The 20,329-nt window shown below is 39.1% G+C and overlaps 1 protein-coding gene across 1 annotated transcript in view; it reads right to left on the reverse strand.

The window, feature by feature from the left end:
* Window positions 1-1,444: 1,444 nt before the first annotated feature.
* The window catches only part of Miga1 (mitoguardin 1), a 65,163-nt gene continuing 46,278 nt past the window's right edge, over window positions 1,445-20,329 (reverse strand). The window contains exons 9-16 of the mRNA XM_042683718.1: window positions 18,393-18,511; window positions 18,069-18,141; window positions 17,405-17,491; window positions 13,587-13,685; window positions 11,287-11,421; window positions 9,275-9,328; window positions 7,145-7,261; window positions 1,445-4,242 (exon numbers count right to left, since the gene is read on the reverse strand). Coding sequence (XP_042539652.1) covers window positions 4,024-4,242; window positions 7,145-7,261; window positions 9,275-9,328; window positions 11,287-11,421; window positions 13,587-13,685; window positions 17,405-17,491; window positions 18,069-18,141; window positions 18,393-18,511 — 903 coding nt within the window. The 3' untranslated portion in view covers window positions 1,445-4,023. The remainder of the gene's footprint in view (window positions 4,243-7,144; window positions 7,262-9,274; window positions 9,329-11,286; window positions 11,422-13,586; window positions 13,686-17,404; window positions 17,492-18,068; window positions 18,142-18,392; window positions 18,512-20,329) is intronic.

Genomic DNA, 20,329 nt, shown 5'->3' on the forward strand with positions numbered 1-20,329 from the left:
GCCTCATGCATGCAAGGCAAGCGCTCTACCACTGAGCCACCTTCCCAGCCCAATTGGTAGTATTTTATATTTAGCTTTTGGGCTCCTACAGCAGAATTGTCTGTGCTTATACACATGCTTTGTCAACTGAGTGCCTCCTTACCGTGTCTAGGAGGCAGCTGTGACCTCAGTCATACACACATTGTTCACAATAGGCAACACGTCATCAAATGGTACCATTGCTTTTTTATTTGGCAGTAGAGATACATCCACATGACAATGATTATTTCAGTTAGAGAATCAGTGCTATTTTTTCTGCTACTGTAGTGCTTTACTTTTAGACATATTAATAAGTTCAGTCCTTACACTGAAGCAATGCATACATTTACTGAGATCAGCCAAAAGAAGCTAAAACATGACTATCCTAAAACAAAACAATAATGTCATATAATTACTAGGTAAAAAAGGATGTCTTTATTTCCATTTATCGTATTGTTGTAACATAAATCTTACATATATACTTCTTGATAATTCAAGTGAAAAAGGATTTGAATTCAGTTTAATGTTTATAATCACTTTGAAATTTACATCCCAACTAATTTCTGAGTACATACATTAAGATAAACGAAAGTGGGCTATAAGCATAATTTTAAATTTCTCATTATGAAAGGTTACAGAAGTAAATTAAATATTAGTTTGGCATTTCTATTTCCTAGGCTTGAAGGAAAAATAAACAGAATGCTCTGTAAAGTAAATAATCACTTGGCAAGTAAGTAGAAAATGTTATATCTTAAAGCAAGAAAACATTTGTAAATACTTTTTATATTGAACAAATGAATAGAAGCATCACTAATAGATGAAAATAATAACTACTTCATGAGAAACAGGAAATTCTTTGGAGCTGACCCTAACAGTATGGAAACCTGGTTTCTTTAAAAAAAAAAAAAAAAAAGGTTCCATTTTGACATTTAAGAAGTGCATTGTTAACTTTTAGAAACAATAATTACTTGTTTAGTTAAACAAAAATATAGAGAAACCAAAATAGAAAAAAGAATAAATATCAGATGTAAATCACCTGAACACCTGTACTTTTTCTTCCAAAAAGGAGGAAAAAGCCCTCTTTATAATAATTACACATAGAATCCAATGGCAGCCATTTTGGCAGTTTAATTTTTGGATAATACCACCAGGAATACGTGTTAAATAGGGTTCTTCTCTAAAAGGCTTTAGATTAATCATTTAAAAATAATTGCTTTCAAGGGCTGGGAAGGTGGCTCAGTGGTAGAGTGCTTGCCTTGCATGCATGAGGCCCTGGGTTCGATTCCTCAGCACCACATAAACAGAAAAAAAAAAAAAGCTGGAAGTGGCGCTGTGGATCAAGTGATAGAGCGCTAGCCTTGAGCTGAAGAGCTGAGGGACAGCGCCCAGGCCCAGAGGTCAGGCCCCACGACCGGACCCCCCCCGCCCAAAAAAAAATAATAATAATTGTTTTTCTTGAAAAGCAAAAATGAATTGTTTTTAAAGCACTACTGTTCTGTTTAATCCAGTTTTAAGGTAAATGAAAACTGGTCAGCATGTCTTACTACTTTTCTGCAGTCAGAAATGTTGGGGATGCTTCCTTTAAAAAAGTCAAGTATCTTCACTCAACAATAAAGAGGCTTTGTCAAACTATGCTTACTGCCCTGAAATTCTATTTGGTCATTCTTACCTCTTTGTCAAAGGCCACAAAGAAAGCATCTTGCTAATGCGGTAGCTACTGAGTCAACCAATTACCACCCAAACTTAAGCACTGAATTTGACAAATTAAATTCCTGAAGATGGGCATTTTTTATTTCTTTAGCTGAAACACAAAAGGGGGGAAAGTTAAGACACTTTGGAAAGCCATTTACCTTACCTGATGACATGCATTCCCCAGAGTTACCTCAGATAATAGCAGCATTAATAAACAGTTTACTTATCCCTATGTTTAAAAACACAGCACAAAATGTGAGCCTTCAGATGAGTAAATTAATGTACTTAATAACTGTCTTGAATGTCATGGTGGTGGAAACCTATATCTATGCACTCATGTATGTGTGTCAATGATACCTCAACAATAAAGTAAAAACACCTACTACTAAAGTACAAAGTTAAACATTACATAGTGATATTTTTCATTTGATACATTTAATCTTCCATCAGTAAGAATTATAACTAGGCAATTATTAAGTTAGAAAAGATATCAGTGGGAGTGAAGAGAAATAACAGAGAAAGTGAAGGTTGGGGAAAACGGTCAAAGTATTTCATAGGCATATATGAAAACAGAACAATGAAACACATTAAAATTGTTTTAAGAATGGGAGAGAAGAAAGATGAGGGACAGAGATAGAGGGGGTGAGTTTAATTAGGGTACACTGTATGCACCATGTATAGAAATGTCACAATGAACTCTCCTCTGTACAACTATTATATTATAGAAAAAAAATCTGAAAAAAAAAAACTTCAGGAAGCTGTATACTCAAAAACAATGAGAGTAATAGTCCATGTTTACTGCTCCTGCTGAAATGATTCTGAATTTTATGTTTTGTAACTACATAATTATGGCACATACATAAATTGAAAACCTTAAAAAAATTATGCTTTTTGCACTCCTCTTCACTAACCCAACTATAGGCACTTTAGTTGAAATGCATTTCAGATCCTTCTGATGTAATTCATTTAAAATGAACAGAGCTCTTTTTAGGAGCAAAATCGGCAAATCTAATCCACTACCATATACACGGAGTCTGCTGCTTCAGACATGTGGCATATAATTTAAAAAGAAGTGAATGTGGCTCACAAAATATCTCATACACTCTGAAGACCTTCCAACGAACAAGCCATTTGTTCATATATTTATCAGAAAGGATGCAAAATATACTTTCATATCATTCAAAATAGTTTGTTTATAGTCGGGGGAAAACACCCCAAAACATAAAACCTTCTTAAAACCCTAAAATTCAGAGCTGAGATGAAGCTCAGTGGTAGAGTGCTTGCCTAGCATGCACCAGGCCTTGGCTCAAACACACACATTACAAGCAAATAAACAAAAACCGCCTTAGATTCAAAGCATGGATAAATTAAAATAGGGGAAAAATACAACAAGTTCCCAATATGCTGCTGAGTTCCCAGTGGCCATAAGTAAAAGCCTGTCTTGTGGAAGGAAAAGGAGACATTATTTTATTACACCAAGGTCAATGCCTTAGATGTTGGACATTAGTCTCAAAACTACAATAAAAAGGTTGGATACGTGTTATCTTTTAAATCAATATTCATTCAAAAAAAAACAAATTCTAATTTATAAAAAGGCAAAAAGTACTCCAGTCTCCATCATTGACTAATAGGAACAAGAGTTCCCAAATATTTTTGAGAAGCTACAGTCAATTTAACATGAAATATAAATTGTAAACTTCTTACTGTCAATCCATTTAAATATTGTATAACAATACACAGCAATTACAATTTCTCTGATTCAAATAATCTGCAAATATACAAGCCATACTGTAAGCAGTACATATTAAACATCACTGTTGCTTAAATCTGATTAAACAAATGACTAATTTGGCAGTTAAAATACATTTTCAGACAAAGTTAAATATGTTGACACTGAAAGCAGTCTATTCTTAAATGTGTAGGCCTGGGCTTAAATGTGTTTTCAAGGTGCAAAGCATAAAACCCGAGGTTTTGAGACTGGTACTAGACATTTCAGACAGTGTGAAGACAATAAATCATTTAACTTGCAAGTATTGGCTTCAGTTCAAGCAATATTCTTACAAAATATAGAACATTTCACCACCTAAATTACTGCCTGTAGATTGCTAAAAGTTAGTCTGGATACAGTACACAAAGATTCAATGATGATTTCTGTTTAAGTGCAGTATAGTCACTCATTATCTATGAGTTTCTTTTTCTTCCCTGAGTCCACTGCATCTATCTATGCTATTGATTTTACAATGAAAGTGACAAAACCAACAGACACCTTGAAACATTTCCTAGCACTCTCAAACTGTATGAGTCTGGTAGTATTTACTGCACTTTGCCTTCCAAGAGCCCACTGGACATAACGTGAGCGTGACTGCTTGTACAGCTATTGGTTTGTCTCAGAGCGTCTGCTCCCAGATAGGCCATTAAAAGTTCAGTGCGACGAATGAGTAACTGCATGAGGTCTTCAGCCAAAGTCTCTATACTTGAATAGCGCACCTTCTCAAAGTCAAAAATGTCTTTGAGAAAGAATAGAACTTGATTCTGGAAAATGAACACAAAACAAACTAATAATCGTTAGGCCAAAATGACTTTAAATATAATAAAGAGTTACTAATACTCTAGTAAACATTGAACCAGAAGCCAAAATATCTGAGTTTCAGGTCCACTTTCAGGTCTCACTGCATAAGGGACCTTGAACAAAGGAACATGTAAACTTTGAGTCTCTAATTTTCTTTGAGTCTTCTTTTCCTTTAAAATATGGGATAATACCATTTGTTCTACTTATTCCTAAGGGCAGATGGTATCAAAATATATAGTCTGAGTCAGTAGCTGGTAGCTTATGCCTATAATCCTAGCTACTCAGGAAGCTGAAATCTAAGGTTTGAGGTTCAAAGCCAGCCCAGACAGAAAAGCAAAATGAGCACACAAGACTCTGAGATTAAGCCCCAATAGTAGCACAAAACAAACAAACGAACAACAAAAAAGAAACCTCTACACATAGCCGGACGGACACTGGTGCCTTCCGCTTGTAATCTAGCCACAGGAGTGAGATCTGGAGGATCTGTTAAAAGCCAGCTGGGGCAGAAAAATCTGTGAGGCTCAATCTCAATTAAAAACAACAACAACAACAACTGGAGGTGTGGCTCAAGTGATAGAACATAAGCAAGTAAGCCAACTAAATCTGAGGCTGAGTTCAAGCCAGGGTACCAAGTAGAGGAAAACAATAAGAAGTGCTTGTAACCCTGAAGTACCATGTAAATGTGAGGGCCTAGTTAGTAATCTTTCATTCTTACCTCTGTACACTGAATTGACATTACTTTTGTTGTTGTTGTTCTTTAGGGCTTGAACTCAGGGACTGGGCACTGTCCCTGAGCTCTTTTGTTCAAGGCTAGCACTCTACCACAGCACCACTTCCAGTTATCTTATGGTTAACTGGAGATAAAGTCTCACAGTCTTTCCTGCCTAGGCTGGCTTCGATTAATAATCCTTAAATCTCAGCCTCCTAGGTAGCTAGGATTACAGGCTGAGCCACCAGCACCCAGTTTGACATTACTTTAAGACAAAGGAATAAACTATTTCAATAATCATAAATGTTAAATGTACATTTTCTGTATAAAACACAAAATAAATAAATATCATAATTTCAGGTCTAAAATGAAGTGGCCAATTGAAGAATATTTCATGTCAGTAAATTAATACTTATGCTGAAGGCCATCTTAATTTTTATTTTGGGTCCGGTCATAGGCCTGAACTCTGAGCCTGGGCGCTGTCCCTCAGCTCTTCAGCTCAAGGCTAGCACTCTGCCACTTGAGCCACAGCTGGCTTTTTTTTTTTTTTTTTTTTTTTGCTTATGGGTGCTGAGGAATCAAACCCAGGGCCTCAAGCATGCAAGGCAAGCGCTTTACCACTGAGCCACCTTCCCAGCCCTGAAGGCCATTTTAAGTATGCTATGTATGATTAAGTATGAAATCTCAGCTGTTAAGCATGATAGGAAAGAAAAAGCCATTCTCAAAGAGTAACACACAGTGCCTCAAATGTCTTCTTGAAGCTAAACGCTAAGTGGGACAATGGAGTATTTCCCAGATTCCCAGAATGCTGGGATTGCTTCTTACCAAGTCCTTTCATTTTACAGCGGAAGGAGAGGGAACCAAGGAATGATTCCTCCCCAGTTACTCCATCAGTGGCTGACTGCATTCCCAGGGCTAATTTTTTTCCCACTAAAATAGATATCCAACATTTGGAAGGTAAAGTAAACTAGCCAAAACTTAACTGAAGGACAGAAAATAAACATTTCCTAAACCATTTATGCAAATACTTTATTAAGAGCACATAGGCACAATTGAAAAGTGAGTACCATAATGAAACACCTGAACTTTCAAATTCATACTCAATTATATTTATTATTATTTGATCCTTAAAACTCAGATCATAGCCAGGCACTGAGCATACACCCGTAATTGCTCAGGAGGCTGAGATCTGAGGTTCATGATGCAGTTCAAAGCCAGCTTGAGCACGAAAGTCCATGGAACTCTTATCTCTAACCACAGAGCTCTGGACACAGAGCTCTGGCTCCAGTGGTAGAACACTAGCCTTGAGCAAAAAAGCACAGGGACAGCACCAAAGCCCTGACTTCAAAGTCTCAGGACTTGTACACACACACATACACACACACACAAACAACTCAGATTAAAATCAGATAAAAATAACATTTCTCTGGCACTCTGCTAGCCAGAAAATACCATAATGAGTATAACTAGTGTTTTGGCAAACATATATTCTGACATCAGTATGGAACTTTACACTCCCATGTCATTCCTCATTCATGTACCAGAATTTATTCTATATTAGACATGCACAATACAGACAAATATAATTTATTCATAGTATTTCCCAAGTGCCATTTTAACATGACAAAATTAAATGTTAGGGATTGAACTCAGGGACTGGGCACTGTCACTGAGCTCTTTTGCTCAACAGAATAAGCTAATAATATGAATGAACTTGACAGGTCTATTCTAGAATAAAGGAACAAACCTACAAAGCAATGTCTCTGTAATTATGCTACTATAAAGTGTCACAAATTTAATACTGCAGTTAAAAACTGAAATTAGATGACTTTTGTAACTTTACTCTTAAATAATATTCTTTTTCTTTTTTGGGGGGGGGGGGTCCGGTCATGGGGCCTGAACTCTGGGCCTGGGCACTGCCCCTCAGCTCTTCAGCTCAAGGCCAGCGCTCTACCACTTGAGTAACAGTGCCACTTCCGGCTTTTTTTTTCTGCTTATGTGGTGCTGAGGAATCGAACCCAGGGCCTCATGCATGCAAGGCAACCGCTCTACCACTGAGCCCCAGCCCCGAAATAATATTCTTTTTCTACAGAAGCTCAAACAAAACAGAAAAATAAAACCTTATCTGCTTTTTGGTTTAGAAAAAAAGCACCTACCTTAAAGAAGCAACATAAGTCATAGAGAGAATTTCTAGGACCCAAAAAACCCCAGGCCAGAACAGGGCTTATATGCTCACAAATGGCATAAAAGTGTGCAAAAAATCCATCCGAGATCTGCGGGGAAACAAATGAGAATCAAGTTGTTATCTTGTAGTACTTGCTTTCTCCAGTAGAAAAACTGAAATTGTTACTCTTCCTACAATCAGCTCTGGCCAGGGCAGACCAACAATCATTACCAGCTAGCCTATTAGGAAAATTAATAAACATACAAGTAACGTTTAGAGTCAAACAATGTTTTCATGTAGATTTTGTACCTTAGCCAACTGTTTCTTATCTGTAGAGACATATCATTTTCCATAGGGCATTTTCATCTCATAAAAATACTGGTGAAACCAGGCACCAGTGGCTCATGCTTGTAATCCTAGCTACTCAGGAGGCTGAGATCTGAGGATCATGGTTCAAAGCCAGCCCAGGCAGGAAAGTCTGTGAGACTCTTATCTCCAATAAACCACCAGAAAACTGGAAGTGGTGCTGTGGCTCAAGCAGTAGAGTGCTCACCTTGAGCTGAAGAGCACAGGGACAGCGCCCAGGCCCAGAGTTCAAGCCCCATGACTCCCTCCCCCCCCCAAAAAAACAAACAATACATGGTGAGGGCTGGGTGCTGGTGGCTCACACCTGTAATTCTAGCTACTTAGGAGGCTGAGATCTGAGGACTGAATTTGAAGCCATCCCAGGCGGAAAAGTCCATGAAACTCTTACCTCCAATTAACCACCAAAAAGCCAAAATGGAGCTCAAGCAGTAGAGCGCTAGTTTTGAGCAATAAAGTTCATGGACAGTGCCCAGGCCCTGAGTTCAGGCCCAAGGACCTACACTGGAAAATATATTTAAAAAAAATACAAGGATAGAGTAAAACACTTTAAGTCCTTGAACAATACACAATCTAGTAATAAGAAGCACATGCTGCTATGTCCATCACTTTTCTAGGCATTTACACAAAAATACTTCCTTGTTTTCTTTGGCAGTACTAGAGCCTTTGTGTATGCTAAGTGCTCTACCAACTGAGCTACAACCCTAGCCCTAAGCACTTTACACTGAATCTTAAAATGTCTTTTTCAGAGACATAGAAACAGAGGCACAGAGAAGTTAAGCAACTTGTTCAAGGTCACATGGCTAGTAAGTAGCACTGAAACTCAGGCAGTCTCGCTGCAGAGGTCACACTAGTAGTTTGTGGTGAGAGCAATGCTTGATGGAAGAGATTGGCTAGAAGGTATGGACCACACAGACAGAATAAATTCTGTGACTTTTTTTTTTTTTGGTGGGGCTTTGAATTCAGTAAAGCAGCTATTCTAAGCCAATCATTATTCCTCAATTGGATTATATCAAGTAGAGGCATCTGTATTTAAAATTTTTTAATATTGATACCATTAAGTGAAAAAACAAAATACCAAAAGCACTTCTAGAGCTATTTTCAATCCTAAATCTGCTCCCACTTAGGTGAGATTCCAGACATGCCTCAACACTTACTGTACTGAACTACACAGAGTAATAAGGAAAAGGGAGAAAGTCTTCAGAAAACACCCAGTACTGATAAGTCCTTTATCTAACTTACGAGAGAGTTCCCATTATTCACTGCCATAGCCAGGCATGCACCAATTTAAAAGTTTCACTGACAGGTTCCTCAAATTATTTCACAGAAGGATTGCTATGGTTTGGATATAGTTTGTCTCTATCAAAATTGTGTTGAGGTTTGGTTCCCAATGCAGCAGCATTAAGTAGGGCCTAGTGGGAAATGTTTGGGTCATGGGGTGAAGCCCTCAGGGATAGATGCTGCCTTTTTCCAATGAGAATCTTCTTGTCTTCACATGGCATTAGAAACCACAAGAACTGGCATTATAAAGGAAGACTATCCCTGATGGGGATAGTCCTGCTTGCCTTTCTGCTTTCCCTCATGAGTTGAAGCAGCACAAAGTCCTTATAGATGTCACTGGTAGATCTTAGACTTTTCAGTCTAAGAGCATGAGCTAGATAAACCTTTTTTCCTTACAAAAATTACCCAGTCTTGAGGTATTCCATTAGAGCAACAGAAAATACACTCAGCTGAGAATCCAGAGCACAATGAATGTTACCTTCATCTGCTGCCTTTTCTGTTTCAGTACCGACCAACAACTTGAAGCCACAGCCTAAATATATGAAGAAGAGGAAAGACTGATTATTTAAATTAGAATTTAAAGCTTAATTCAAACTTATTACAAAAATTAGCAATGAACTCCTGTAATCCCAATATTCGGGAGGGTGAGGCAGAAGAATTACAAGTTCAAAGACAGAATGGCTACATGTCCCCCCACCCCATAAAACAAAACAAATAAACAAACCTAAACCAAGTCAGGTGCCTGTGGCTCATGCCTATAATCCCAGCTGCTCAGGTGGCTGAGCTCTGAAGATTGCAGTTTGAAGCCAGCTCAAGTAGCCAAGTCTATGAGACTTTTATTTCCAATTAACCACTAAAAAGCCAAAAGTGGCTGAGTACTATTCTTGAGCAAAAAAGCTAAGGGAAAGTGTCCAGGCCCAGAATTCAAGTTCCACTACTGGCATAAAACTAAACCCAAACAAAAATCTAAAGCAAAATAAACAAACAGAACAAGGGTAGACTTCTTTTATTTTTTACAAATATTAATGTGAAAGGACATTTTTCTGTCTAGCAAGTATGAGGCTGCATTCAAACCCTAGCACAAAAACAGTACTTCATTTTTATAAATTTAAAAATGAAATACAAATCAAGAAAAGGAAAATGATTGATGAACTCTGCTACCAGTGACCTTGGCAATTACAACTTAATTTTCAAGAGTTCTTATATTTTCGATGTGGGAAAATACTGAACATGTATAAACATAGATGCGCATACACAGATACATATAATGTATAATGAAAAGTTTATTTTCTCCTTCAGAAATAATACTGTTGAAACATTTACGCATAAAGCTAAAGTTTTATCTAAGAACTAAGAAATTACACCCATGACAAAGCAAAAATAAAATGTCATTAGTGAATTCTGAAGAAACCTTATCCTACTCTGGCATGACCCAACTTTCATCAAGGTTACTTTACCAAATCTGCTTAAGAAATGAAGAACATTCACTTTCTTACAATTAAAACGTACTTTATTGAAGAAAAAATACTTTTCAAATGTTTTAGTTTAGTATTAGGAAGTCTCAAAATAATTTTGAAGCTGCCAACTGTAAAATAGAGATTTGAATATAAAAAACAGAAAATGAAAACATTCAATGTATAGTTTAAACTTGCCTTATTTGTGCATCTGCCTATTTTTTCTTATAATTTTTGACAGAATTTAGAAACATAAGTCTCTATATCTTTCTCTCTCCTTTTCTTCTAGTGGTACTAGGAATTAATTAAATCCATGGACTTGGCTTAGGTTTTCTAGGCCTCCCTTAAAAACACATAATCCAAAACACTCAGGAGGTTGAAGCAAGAGGATCAAGAGTTCCATGCCAGCCTATATAATGAAACCTTGTGTCAAAAAAAAAGAACAATATTATTTTTAACCTCCAGGATAGGGATATGACTGGTGGAAAAGCCAAAATGCTAATTTGTTTGGAAGGAGGGGAAACACAGTTTAAATTCAGGGCTTCATACTTGCTGGACAAGTGCTTTACCACCTGAGCCCTGCCCCAGCCCCCACCCCCATTCTTTTTGCTTTAGGTATTTTTTTCAGATAGGGTCTTGTGATTCCCCCACCCCAAGGCTAAGCTCAGATCACCATCTTCCCAATCCTGTCATCTGGAGATTAAAGGTTTAAAGATGCTGTGGATTATACACGTGAGCCACTGTGTTTGGCTTTTTTGAGTTTTGAACAGTATCCTTCTCTGTAGCTAGGCTGGCCTCACATTCACCATCTTCCTGCAACAGCCTACTAAGTGTTAAGATTATAAGCATAAATCACCACGTACAGCTACAAAAGGACAGTTTCCTCTGAAAGGTATTATATAGTATATAGTGCACCTCCAATGTCAAAAGAAGAGATCAGCTTCCTCATTAGCTACCCCATAGGCAGATAGACATATATATCTGATTTTCTCCATTCTAATCATTTTCACTTAATTTAAATGAATGGTTCACTTACAGTTTCTTTGAAGGAAGAGTTTAGCCAGCGATTATTTACTACATTCTGTATGGAAGTTGGTGGGTTTTCTAAATCTTCAAAAGAATCCATTAATATAAAATCCAGAACAACATCATAAAAATTTAGATTTTTCACCTGTATTAAAATAGAGATTGTTATTACAGAGATCAACTAAACTCTGATCCCAGATTTTACACTTTAAAACGACATGGCTTTTTGAGCTGGTCAGATTGTATCTCTGACAGAAAGGGAGACAAACATGAAAACTAGCCAGGAGAAATTATAATCCAGATGACATGTGGATGTCATCTGCTCCTTCATAGATCCCAGCAAGTGAAATTAATACCCTCACTTTCTGGTTTTGAAATCCTCCACTGGTGCTTCTATTAGAGCATCCATTCTGCTCAGCCTGCTTTGCTATGTGTGTCTGTCCTTCCATCAGGTCATGGACTTCCTATTTATCATGCACTTGTGCACACTGCGGTCTACCACAGGCTGTACCAGTGGCTCACACTTCCACAGGAAGCCAACTACATGCCTACAGTCTATAGTGGAGAAGACAGATGGCAGCAAATATCTGATTACACACTCTGAGAAGCACAATAAGAATAAAGTGGAGGTTCTGATTTTTTTAAGTTGGATAGCAGGGAGTGTGCCTTTTAAGAAGAGGAAACTCCTGCTAGATACTAAGCTACAAAGGAACACAGTGGTGTTGAACTGACAACAGATAGCACAAGAAAACAATGGGAAATAAGCAGGAAAGGAATTATGTCCCATGAAAAGAATTGTTATTGTTGTTGATGATGATGTTGATGTTGATTGTGGGGTTTGAACTCAGGGCCTGGGTGCTGTCTCTGAGCTTTTTTGCTCAAGGCTAGCATTCTACCACTTTCAGCCACTTCTAGTTTTCTAGTGTTTAACTGAAGATGAGTCTCACAGACTTTATTGCCCTGGCTGGCTTCAACCTACAATCCTCAAATGTCAGCCTCCGGAGTAGTTAGGATTACAGGCATGAGCCACCAGCACCCAGCCCATGAAAAGAATTTTTAATTCATTCCTCAAAGTACTTGAAATACTTAGGGAGGAGGGAAATGGAGGGTGGTGATGGTAGGAGGAGATGGGTGATAAGTCTGGTAGAAATGTGAGGAGGGGAATAAAGTGGAGAAAGCTAATTCAGGAAGGACGGCAGAGGGCAAGAAATCAGAATACGAAGATTCTGAGGCATATTACAGAAGGCTCTAGACACTTAGGGCAAGATAGAGGTGGCAAGAATGGAGAGAAGGGCTAACAGTTTTGGAAGTTAACACTGACTGTAATTAGAGATGAATATGGAAAGTGGTGAAGACCAGGGAGGGGAGAATGGTGAATCTCAGGTTTCTGGGCTGCAGAACTGGATGGAAGTTGATTCTATTCCTGAGTGAGGGAACACTAGGGAAGAAAAGAATATTTGAACCTACTTTTCCTTTGCCTAGTATGCCTTTCAGTGCTTAACCAACTGTACTTTGCTTCTATCACTTGCTTTTTGTTTTTGGTTTTGTGCCAGTACTGAACTCAGGCTTGAAGTGTGGGCCTCTTAAACTTCCCTAGCTTTTCTGCTCAAGACTAATTTAATAGTCTACCACTTGAGCTACAGCTCCACTCTGGGTTTCTATGGTTAAATAGAGATAAGGATGCCATAGACTTTTCTGCCCAGGCTGGCTCCAAACCTCGATCCTCAGATCCTGAGTAGCTAGCATTTATAGATATGAACATATGTAACCAGCTAGAAAGGCTTATTTTTAAAATACATTTATTACTAAAAATAAGCAACTTGGGCTGGGAAGGTGGCTCAGTGGTAGAGTGCTTGCCTTGCATGCATGAGGCCCTGGGTTCGAGTCTTCAGCACCACATAAGCAGAAAAAGCTGGAAGTGGTGCTGTGGCTCAAGTGGTAGAGCGCTAGCCTTGAGCTGCAGAGCTGAGGGACAGCACCCAGGCCCAGAGTTCAGGCCCCCACAACCAACAAAAATAAATAAATAATAAAAAATAAAGTATCTTTCAGTTACCTTTATCTTGATAAATCCCAAAGTCAATTCTTACTAGTTCCTTCAGAAGGCTTTATAAAAACATTTATTTACAACACTTGACCCACTGTATAAAGAGTATCATTGCTGTTGTTTATGACAACAGAAAAATTATGCTATTTTATCACTGCACAATTAGTTTTACTCTCATTTGAGGACAAATACACAGTGGCTTCCATTCAGGTAAATATGTCCAAATAATTAAGTGGAAGGAATATTACATACAAATTTGAATTTACCCCTCTAGCAGCAAGTTCCATTTCAGTACTATCCCAGTGATCAGTCTGCTCTAAAAAATAGATCATTTCATCAAAAACATCTTCAAACTTCTTGGGATTCTGCAGAAGAAAACACATTTCATTCTTAAACTCAACTTAATAACAATACGCAGGCCTATGAAGTAAACAAATTACTCTGCAAGTAAATTAGCTGGTCTTATTTCAGATAACCAAATTAGGCAACGTTTTTAAAGGCTGCGAAATTATTTACTATTCTCTTACTATTTTGCTGTTCTATTGTTCCGACGCCAAGAATGAGAGTTAGTAAAAAGTCACAGCAAGTCCTTTATTACTCAAATATGTGTGCCTGTTGAGGTTATGCTAGGAGGAGCATGTGATCACTACGGCAGAGGCTAAAGGAAGCTCCTGACACAGCTGCTCCTCCTGGAGACACTCCACTTCAAACCTTTCTATTCATTTGCTTTGGAAGGCCAAGAAGCAATAGAAGATCTACAGTTACTTAACACTTTATATGTTGTATTACTTTCCTATTTATTTAATCAACATTACAACATTCTAAAATACAGTAAATGATTTATCTAATTCTACTGTAAAAGTGAGGGAACTGATCTGAAAACCAGGTGAGCAAATGGTGTAAGGAAGGCCTGTTTTGTTTTGATTTTTTTTTCTCATCATCTGAATAATCCTGACGACAGTAAAGTGGCTATTTAGTATCAGAATGAAGTGGTTGTCACTGTTTCCTTCAGACCTAAGAGGATAAAGAAAAGTAAGACTCAATTTGTATTCCAGATTTCTGAATATACTATGTCTTGTCCCTTGGAGGTCCTGGGCAGGATTGTGGGAGACAAGAGATGAGGTATCAGAAATAGTAACAGTTGTGCTAATAATAGCAGATCCAAGGAAAGATCTCACCATGACATTTACAGACATTATGGCAAATTTTGAATAATTTATAAGAAACAATTTGGTCAAAAGGATATGGACTTTCTATACAGAAAATAAGCCAAGTAGGCTGGGAAGGTGGCTCAGTGGTAGAGTGCTTGCTTTGAATGCATTAGGCCCTGGGTTCGATTCCTCAGCACCACATAAAGAGAAAAAGCCAGAAGTGGAAGTGGCGCTGTGGCTCAAGTGGTAGAGCGCTAGCCTTGAGCTGAAGAGCTGAGGGACAGCGCCCAGGCCCAGAGTTCAAGGCCCACAACCAAAAATAAATAAGTAAATAATCCAAGCATAAATCAAAGCTCTTTGGATTACTTTTTTTTTTGGTGGGGATTTAAACCTCAATGCTTCATGCTTGGTATGTAGATGCTCTACCATTTGAGACATGCCTCCAGGTTTTTTTTTGTCAGTGCTGGGGCTTGAACTCAGGGCCTGGGTGTTGTTCCTGAGCCTCTTTGTGCTCAAGGCTAGTGCTCTACCACTTGAGCCATAGCACTACTTCTGGCCTTTTCTGAGTGATTAATTGGAGGTAAGAGTCTCATGGGCTTTTCTGCCCAAATCATGATCCTCAGCTCTCAGCCTCCTGAGTAGCTAGGAACAGTCATGAGCCACTGGCACCCAGTTCTTTTTTTGCTCTGGCTGTTTTTGTGATAAGGTCTGCTATTTTCCCAGGTTGGCTGGGACTATTGTCTTCCTATTTATGCTTCCCACCACAGCTGAGGTGACAGGTGCACGTCACCACACTCAGACTTTTCTGTTGAGGTCTCCCAGCATAGCTGAGATAATAAGTGTGTACCGCTATGTCTTGTTTTGTTTTTGTTTGTTGAGTGGGGGTCTTCAGAACTTTCTTCATGTTGGCCTCAAACCACAAACTTCGGGGCTGGGAAGTTGGCTCAGTGGTAAAGCGCTTGCCTTGCATGCCTGAGGCCCTGGGTTCGATTCCTCAGCACCATATAAGCAAAAAGAAAAAAGCCGGAAGTGGCGCTGTGGCTCAAGTGGTAGAGCACTAGCCTTGAGCTGAAGAGCTGAGGGACAGCGCCCAGGCCCAGAGTTCAGGCCCCTCGACCGGACCCAAAAAAAAAAAAAAAAAACCCACAAACTTCCTGTCCTCTGACTCTCAAGGTGTTAGGACTACAGGCATGAAGGCACAAGCCATGGGCACCTGACATGCTCATGTTTTAGATAGGGTCTCATGGGTTTTTGTTTGTGGTTTGTGGTTTGTGGTGGTGCTGGTTCTGGGGCTTGAACTAAGCATCTAGACAGTGTCCCTAAGCTTTTTTTTTTTTTTTTTTTTGGTCGGTCGTGGGGCTTGAACTCTGGGCCTGGGCGCTGTCCCTCAGCTCTTCAGCTCAAGGCGAGCGTTCTACCACTTGAGCTACAGCGCCACTTCCGGTTTTCTGGTGGTTTATTGGAGATAGGAGTCTCACGGTCTCTCCTGCCAGGGCTGGCTTTGAACCGTGATCCTCAGATCTCAGCCTCCTGAGTAGCTAGGATTACAGGCATGAGCCACCAGCGCCGGGCTTCCCTAAGCTTTTGTGCTCAAGGATAGCACTCTATCATTGAGCCATACCTTCATTTCCAGCCTTTTGGTAGTTAATTGGAGATAAAAGTCTCACAGACTTTCCTGCCTAGGCTGGCTTTAACCGTAATCTTATGATCTCAGCTTCCTAAGTAGCTAGAATTGTAGGAGTGAGCCACCAGTGCTGGGCAGGGTTTCATGGTGTTTTTGCCCAGAGGATCTTTAAACTATCATCCTTCTGCTTATGCCTCCTTTGTACGCTGGATTATAGGCATATATCACTCTACCTAGTTTGTTTGTTGCTAATTTTTTGCCTAGGCTGGCCTCAAAATGTGATTCTCCCAATCTATGCCCCTGTGTACTAGGATTGCAGGTGTGTACCACCACACTCAACCCATGTATTATGTTTATTTTTAATTATTTATTTGTGGGTAGTGGTACTTAGGCTTGAATTCAAGACCTCAAGCTTTCACTTGGCTTTTTCATTACCAATGGTGCTTTACCACTTGAGTCATACCTCCATTTCCAGCTTTTTGCTGAATAATTAGAGCTAAAATTCTCTAAGATTTGTCTGCCTGGATTGGCTTCAAACCTCAGATGCTCAGGTCTTAGCCTCCTGAGAAGCTAGGATTACAGGTATGAGCCTCTGGCACTGGGCAGCTGCATTTTATTTATTTATTTATTTATTTATTTGTTAGTTGTGGGGCTTGAACTCTGGGCCTGTGCACTAGACCTCAGCTATTAGCTCAGGGCTAACACAGTACCACTTGAGCCACAGCACCACTTCCGGTTTTCTGGTGGTTTATTGGAGATAAGAGTCTCATGGATTTTCTTGCCCAGGTTGGCTTTGAACCGCAATCCTCAAATCTCAGCCTCCTGCGTAGCTAGGATTACAGGCATGAGCCACCAGAGCCTGGCTCAGTTGCATTTTTTTAATATGTGGACCTTTCCAACTATCTAAAACTATCTAAACACTATCTGAAACTATTAAAAATTTGTTATGGGGCTGGGAAGATGGCTCAGTGGTAGAGTGCTTGCCTTGCATGCCTGAGGCTCTGGGTTCGATTCCTCAGCAACACATAAGCAAGAAAGAAAAAAGCCGGAAGCTGTGGCTCAAGTAGTAGAGCACTAGCCTTGAGCTGAAGAGCTGAGGGACAGTGCCCAGGCCCAGAGTTCAGGCCCCACGACCGGACCCCCCCCCCAAAAAAAAATAATAATTTGTTGTGCTTCAATTGAAAACCATTGATATTTTGAATTTACTAGCCCACAAATGACATCTTTTTTTCCATATTGAAAGAAAAAATTGATGCGTTTTAATCATTAAACAGAACAATAATTTTTTTTAACTTGCTTACAAGTTTACCTTTCGTGCCTTCACAATTAAAGCTGATAAAATTTTCCTTCCACTTTCAGCAAGGAATATCCTGTTGGCTGTTTCCGAAAGAATTACCTGGGGAAAAAAAATCATCCCCAAAAGTAAAAAAAAAAAAAAAAAAAAAAGAGTCCTATAATGAATCTGAATGGGCAGCCATCTTTATAGCACATTCATACAATTATTGCAATTCATATGTATTATGGCAACAAAGAGACCACAGAGAAGTCCAAATTTACTAAAATAAAAAAGCTCTTGAAACCTATAATCAACAAATATTAAAGGGTACTAATTTGAACTTAAATTCTGCTTGATACGACTAGAAATCTAAAATAAGTTTTATATAGCCCCCCCAAATGTACTAGACATTTTAGTATTACTTGACCATATTTTTTTTTAGAAAATCAATTATTGTTATAACAAATTCAATTCATTTTAACTGATAATAACAAAGGCTCTAAAGCAATGTTTTCCCACCTGCAGCAACAAACATCCTGTACTAAAAGTGAGAGGACATGCTGGCTGTGGGAAAGGCTGATGCCAAAGTGGCAGGGAGGATTTTTAACAGATAGCCAGAGTTGTCCTGGGCACGCACACTGGATATCCTACCAGCAGGTCTGGGGCTAGGTAACATAGCTTTAATGTTGAAAAATACCTGAAAAGCCTGTCGAATGCAATGGAGTTTGGCAAGGAAATCACTGTCTCCTAGGCACTCCAACATTTCAGTTCTGGATAATCAAGAGGAAGACAGCTGTTAAACTTCATTCAAAATCAAGCCTACTACAAATATGGCCTCAAGCAAGGTTTTACCACAGGACCTTAATGTAAAACACATGTCTTCTCCATATGGCTAGAACATCCTAAACAGGGTTTAGGCTTGGACTTTCCTTGTTCTCCATGTCTTTTTAATAAGCATCACACAAACACAGCAGTAACATCTTATTATATTTCACCACCAAAAGCATAACTGGAAAAGTACCTGAGTACTCGGGAGTAAATTTTTCCTTCTTCTACTAAATGCATGGCTTCTTCATAAAAAGGGCAGCGACAAAAAGACTCCAGGCTGTATGAATGCCGTACCTCTCTGTGCGCTGCAAGCTAGGAATACAGTGAGATAGAACAGATAACATTGACCGAAAAGAATAACTACAAAGAAAGAAAATAGATTGTTATTAGTCATGAAAAACATTCATTAATATTTTATAGCTAATAAAACCTAACTTCTGCTAGCCACTGGTGGCTCACACCTGTATGCATATGCTTGTAATTATTGCTACTCAGGAGGCTGAGAATTAAGGATGGTGGTTCAAAGCCAGCTTGGGCAGCAAAGTCCATGAGATTCTTAGCTGTAAGTAACCACCAAAACATTGGAAGTAGAGTTATAGCTCAAACGGTAGAGTTCTAGCCTTGAGTAATAAAAGCACCCAGGCCGAGTTGAAGCTCCATGACAGGTACAAACAAACAAATAACAACAAGAAACTTAACTTTATTTAACTTCCAAATCAGTTGTTAAGATTCCAGACCAGCCTATGGGCTGTATTGAAAGAACTTGTCTCAAAAACAAAACACACAAAAAAGATTTCAGTTGTCAATAAGAGTAAAACTCTGTAACAAGCTTATTAGTTCATTTTGAATCCAACTATTTAAATCTACAGGGTACACAAAAGCATTCTATAGCTATTCTGTCTCTTTAAAAGGGACAGGAGGAGGGCTTTTAGCATGCAGAGTTCTTAAAAGTACAATTCATGAAGCAAACCATGGAAATAAGATCAATTTGGCACTCCAAAGGCATTCTTCTCATGTGATTAATCACTACACAACTAAAAGATAATCATATTTTTGACTCTACAGAGTCTAACTACCCCATAACAGAATTCTAGTCTTCTGCCAGTTCATTAAAAAACAACTGCAAAAACTATTAAAAAGAATCCTCTAGAGCAATTATCCATTTCACTATGAAGCCATCATTTAATGGCACACTGTACTTTTCTTTTCTCATTGTTTTTCTAGGTGCTGCAGATGGAATCCAGAGCACTGTGGGTGTGAGGGAAGCACTCTCAACTATACCTCCAAACCTGTACTGGTTTTTCTTCTTGTTGTTATTTGCTGGGTTTTGTTTTTGTTTGGTAGAGTCAGCACTAGGCCTTGAACTTACTAGGCAGGGGCTCTAACCTCTAGTTTTTCTTTTGCATTAGTATTTATTCATTTATTTGCGCTGGTAGAGAGTTTGAACTCAGAGCCTGGGCACTGTCCCTTAGTTTTTTCCCCTCATAGGTGGAGCTCTTGCATTTGAGCCATAGCTCCATTTCCAGCTTTTTTGTGGTTAACTGGAGATGAGAGTCTCTTGACTTTTCTGCTCGGGCTGGCTTCAAACCATGATTCTCAAATTTCAGCCTCCTGAGTAGCTAAGATTACAGGTATGATCCACTGGGTGCTTAACCCGTGAAATAGGGCCTCACTTTGTGCCTGGATACCAGTCTGGACCACAGTCCAAGTCACTAGTCTAGATGACAGGCATGTTCCACCACATCCAGCTGCTCCTACTTAGACAGTTTCACTGACTCTTCTGCCCTGGGCTGGCCTGAACTGTGATCTCCCTAATCTCAGCTTTCATGTAACTTGGATGATAGTTACACACCATCATGCCCAATCTTGTCATAGAGAAGGTGTCCCATGTACTTTTCTCCTAGGGCTGGCCTAGAACCATGAACCTTCATTCAGTCAGGGAAAAAAAAGGGAGAAGGACAGGGAAGAAAAAGGTACAGGAAGGAGAGGAGAAGGGAAAGGGAAAACTCACAGATGAAATTGGTCAGATGTTGTATTTTTAAGCTGTTCGTGTGTGTGTGTGTGTGTGTGTGTGTGTGTGTGTGTGTGTGTGTGTGTGTGTAGGGGGTGAGTTGGTGTATGTGTGTAGGA

This window comes from Dipodomys spectabilis, unplaced genomic scaffold, assembly GCF_019054845.1.
Source record: "Dipodomys spectabilis isolate Male_0828 unplaced genomic scaffold, ASM1905484v1 ptg000002l, whole genome shotgun sequence".
NCBI lineage: Eukaryota > Metazoa > Chordata > Mammalia > Rodentia > Heteromyidae > Dipodomys > Dipodomys spectabilis.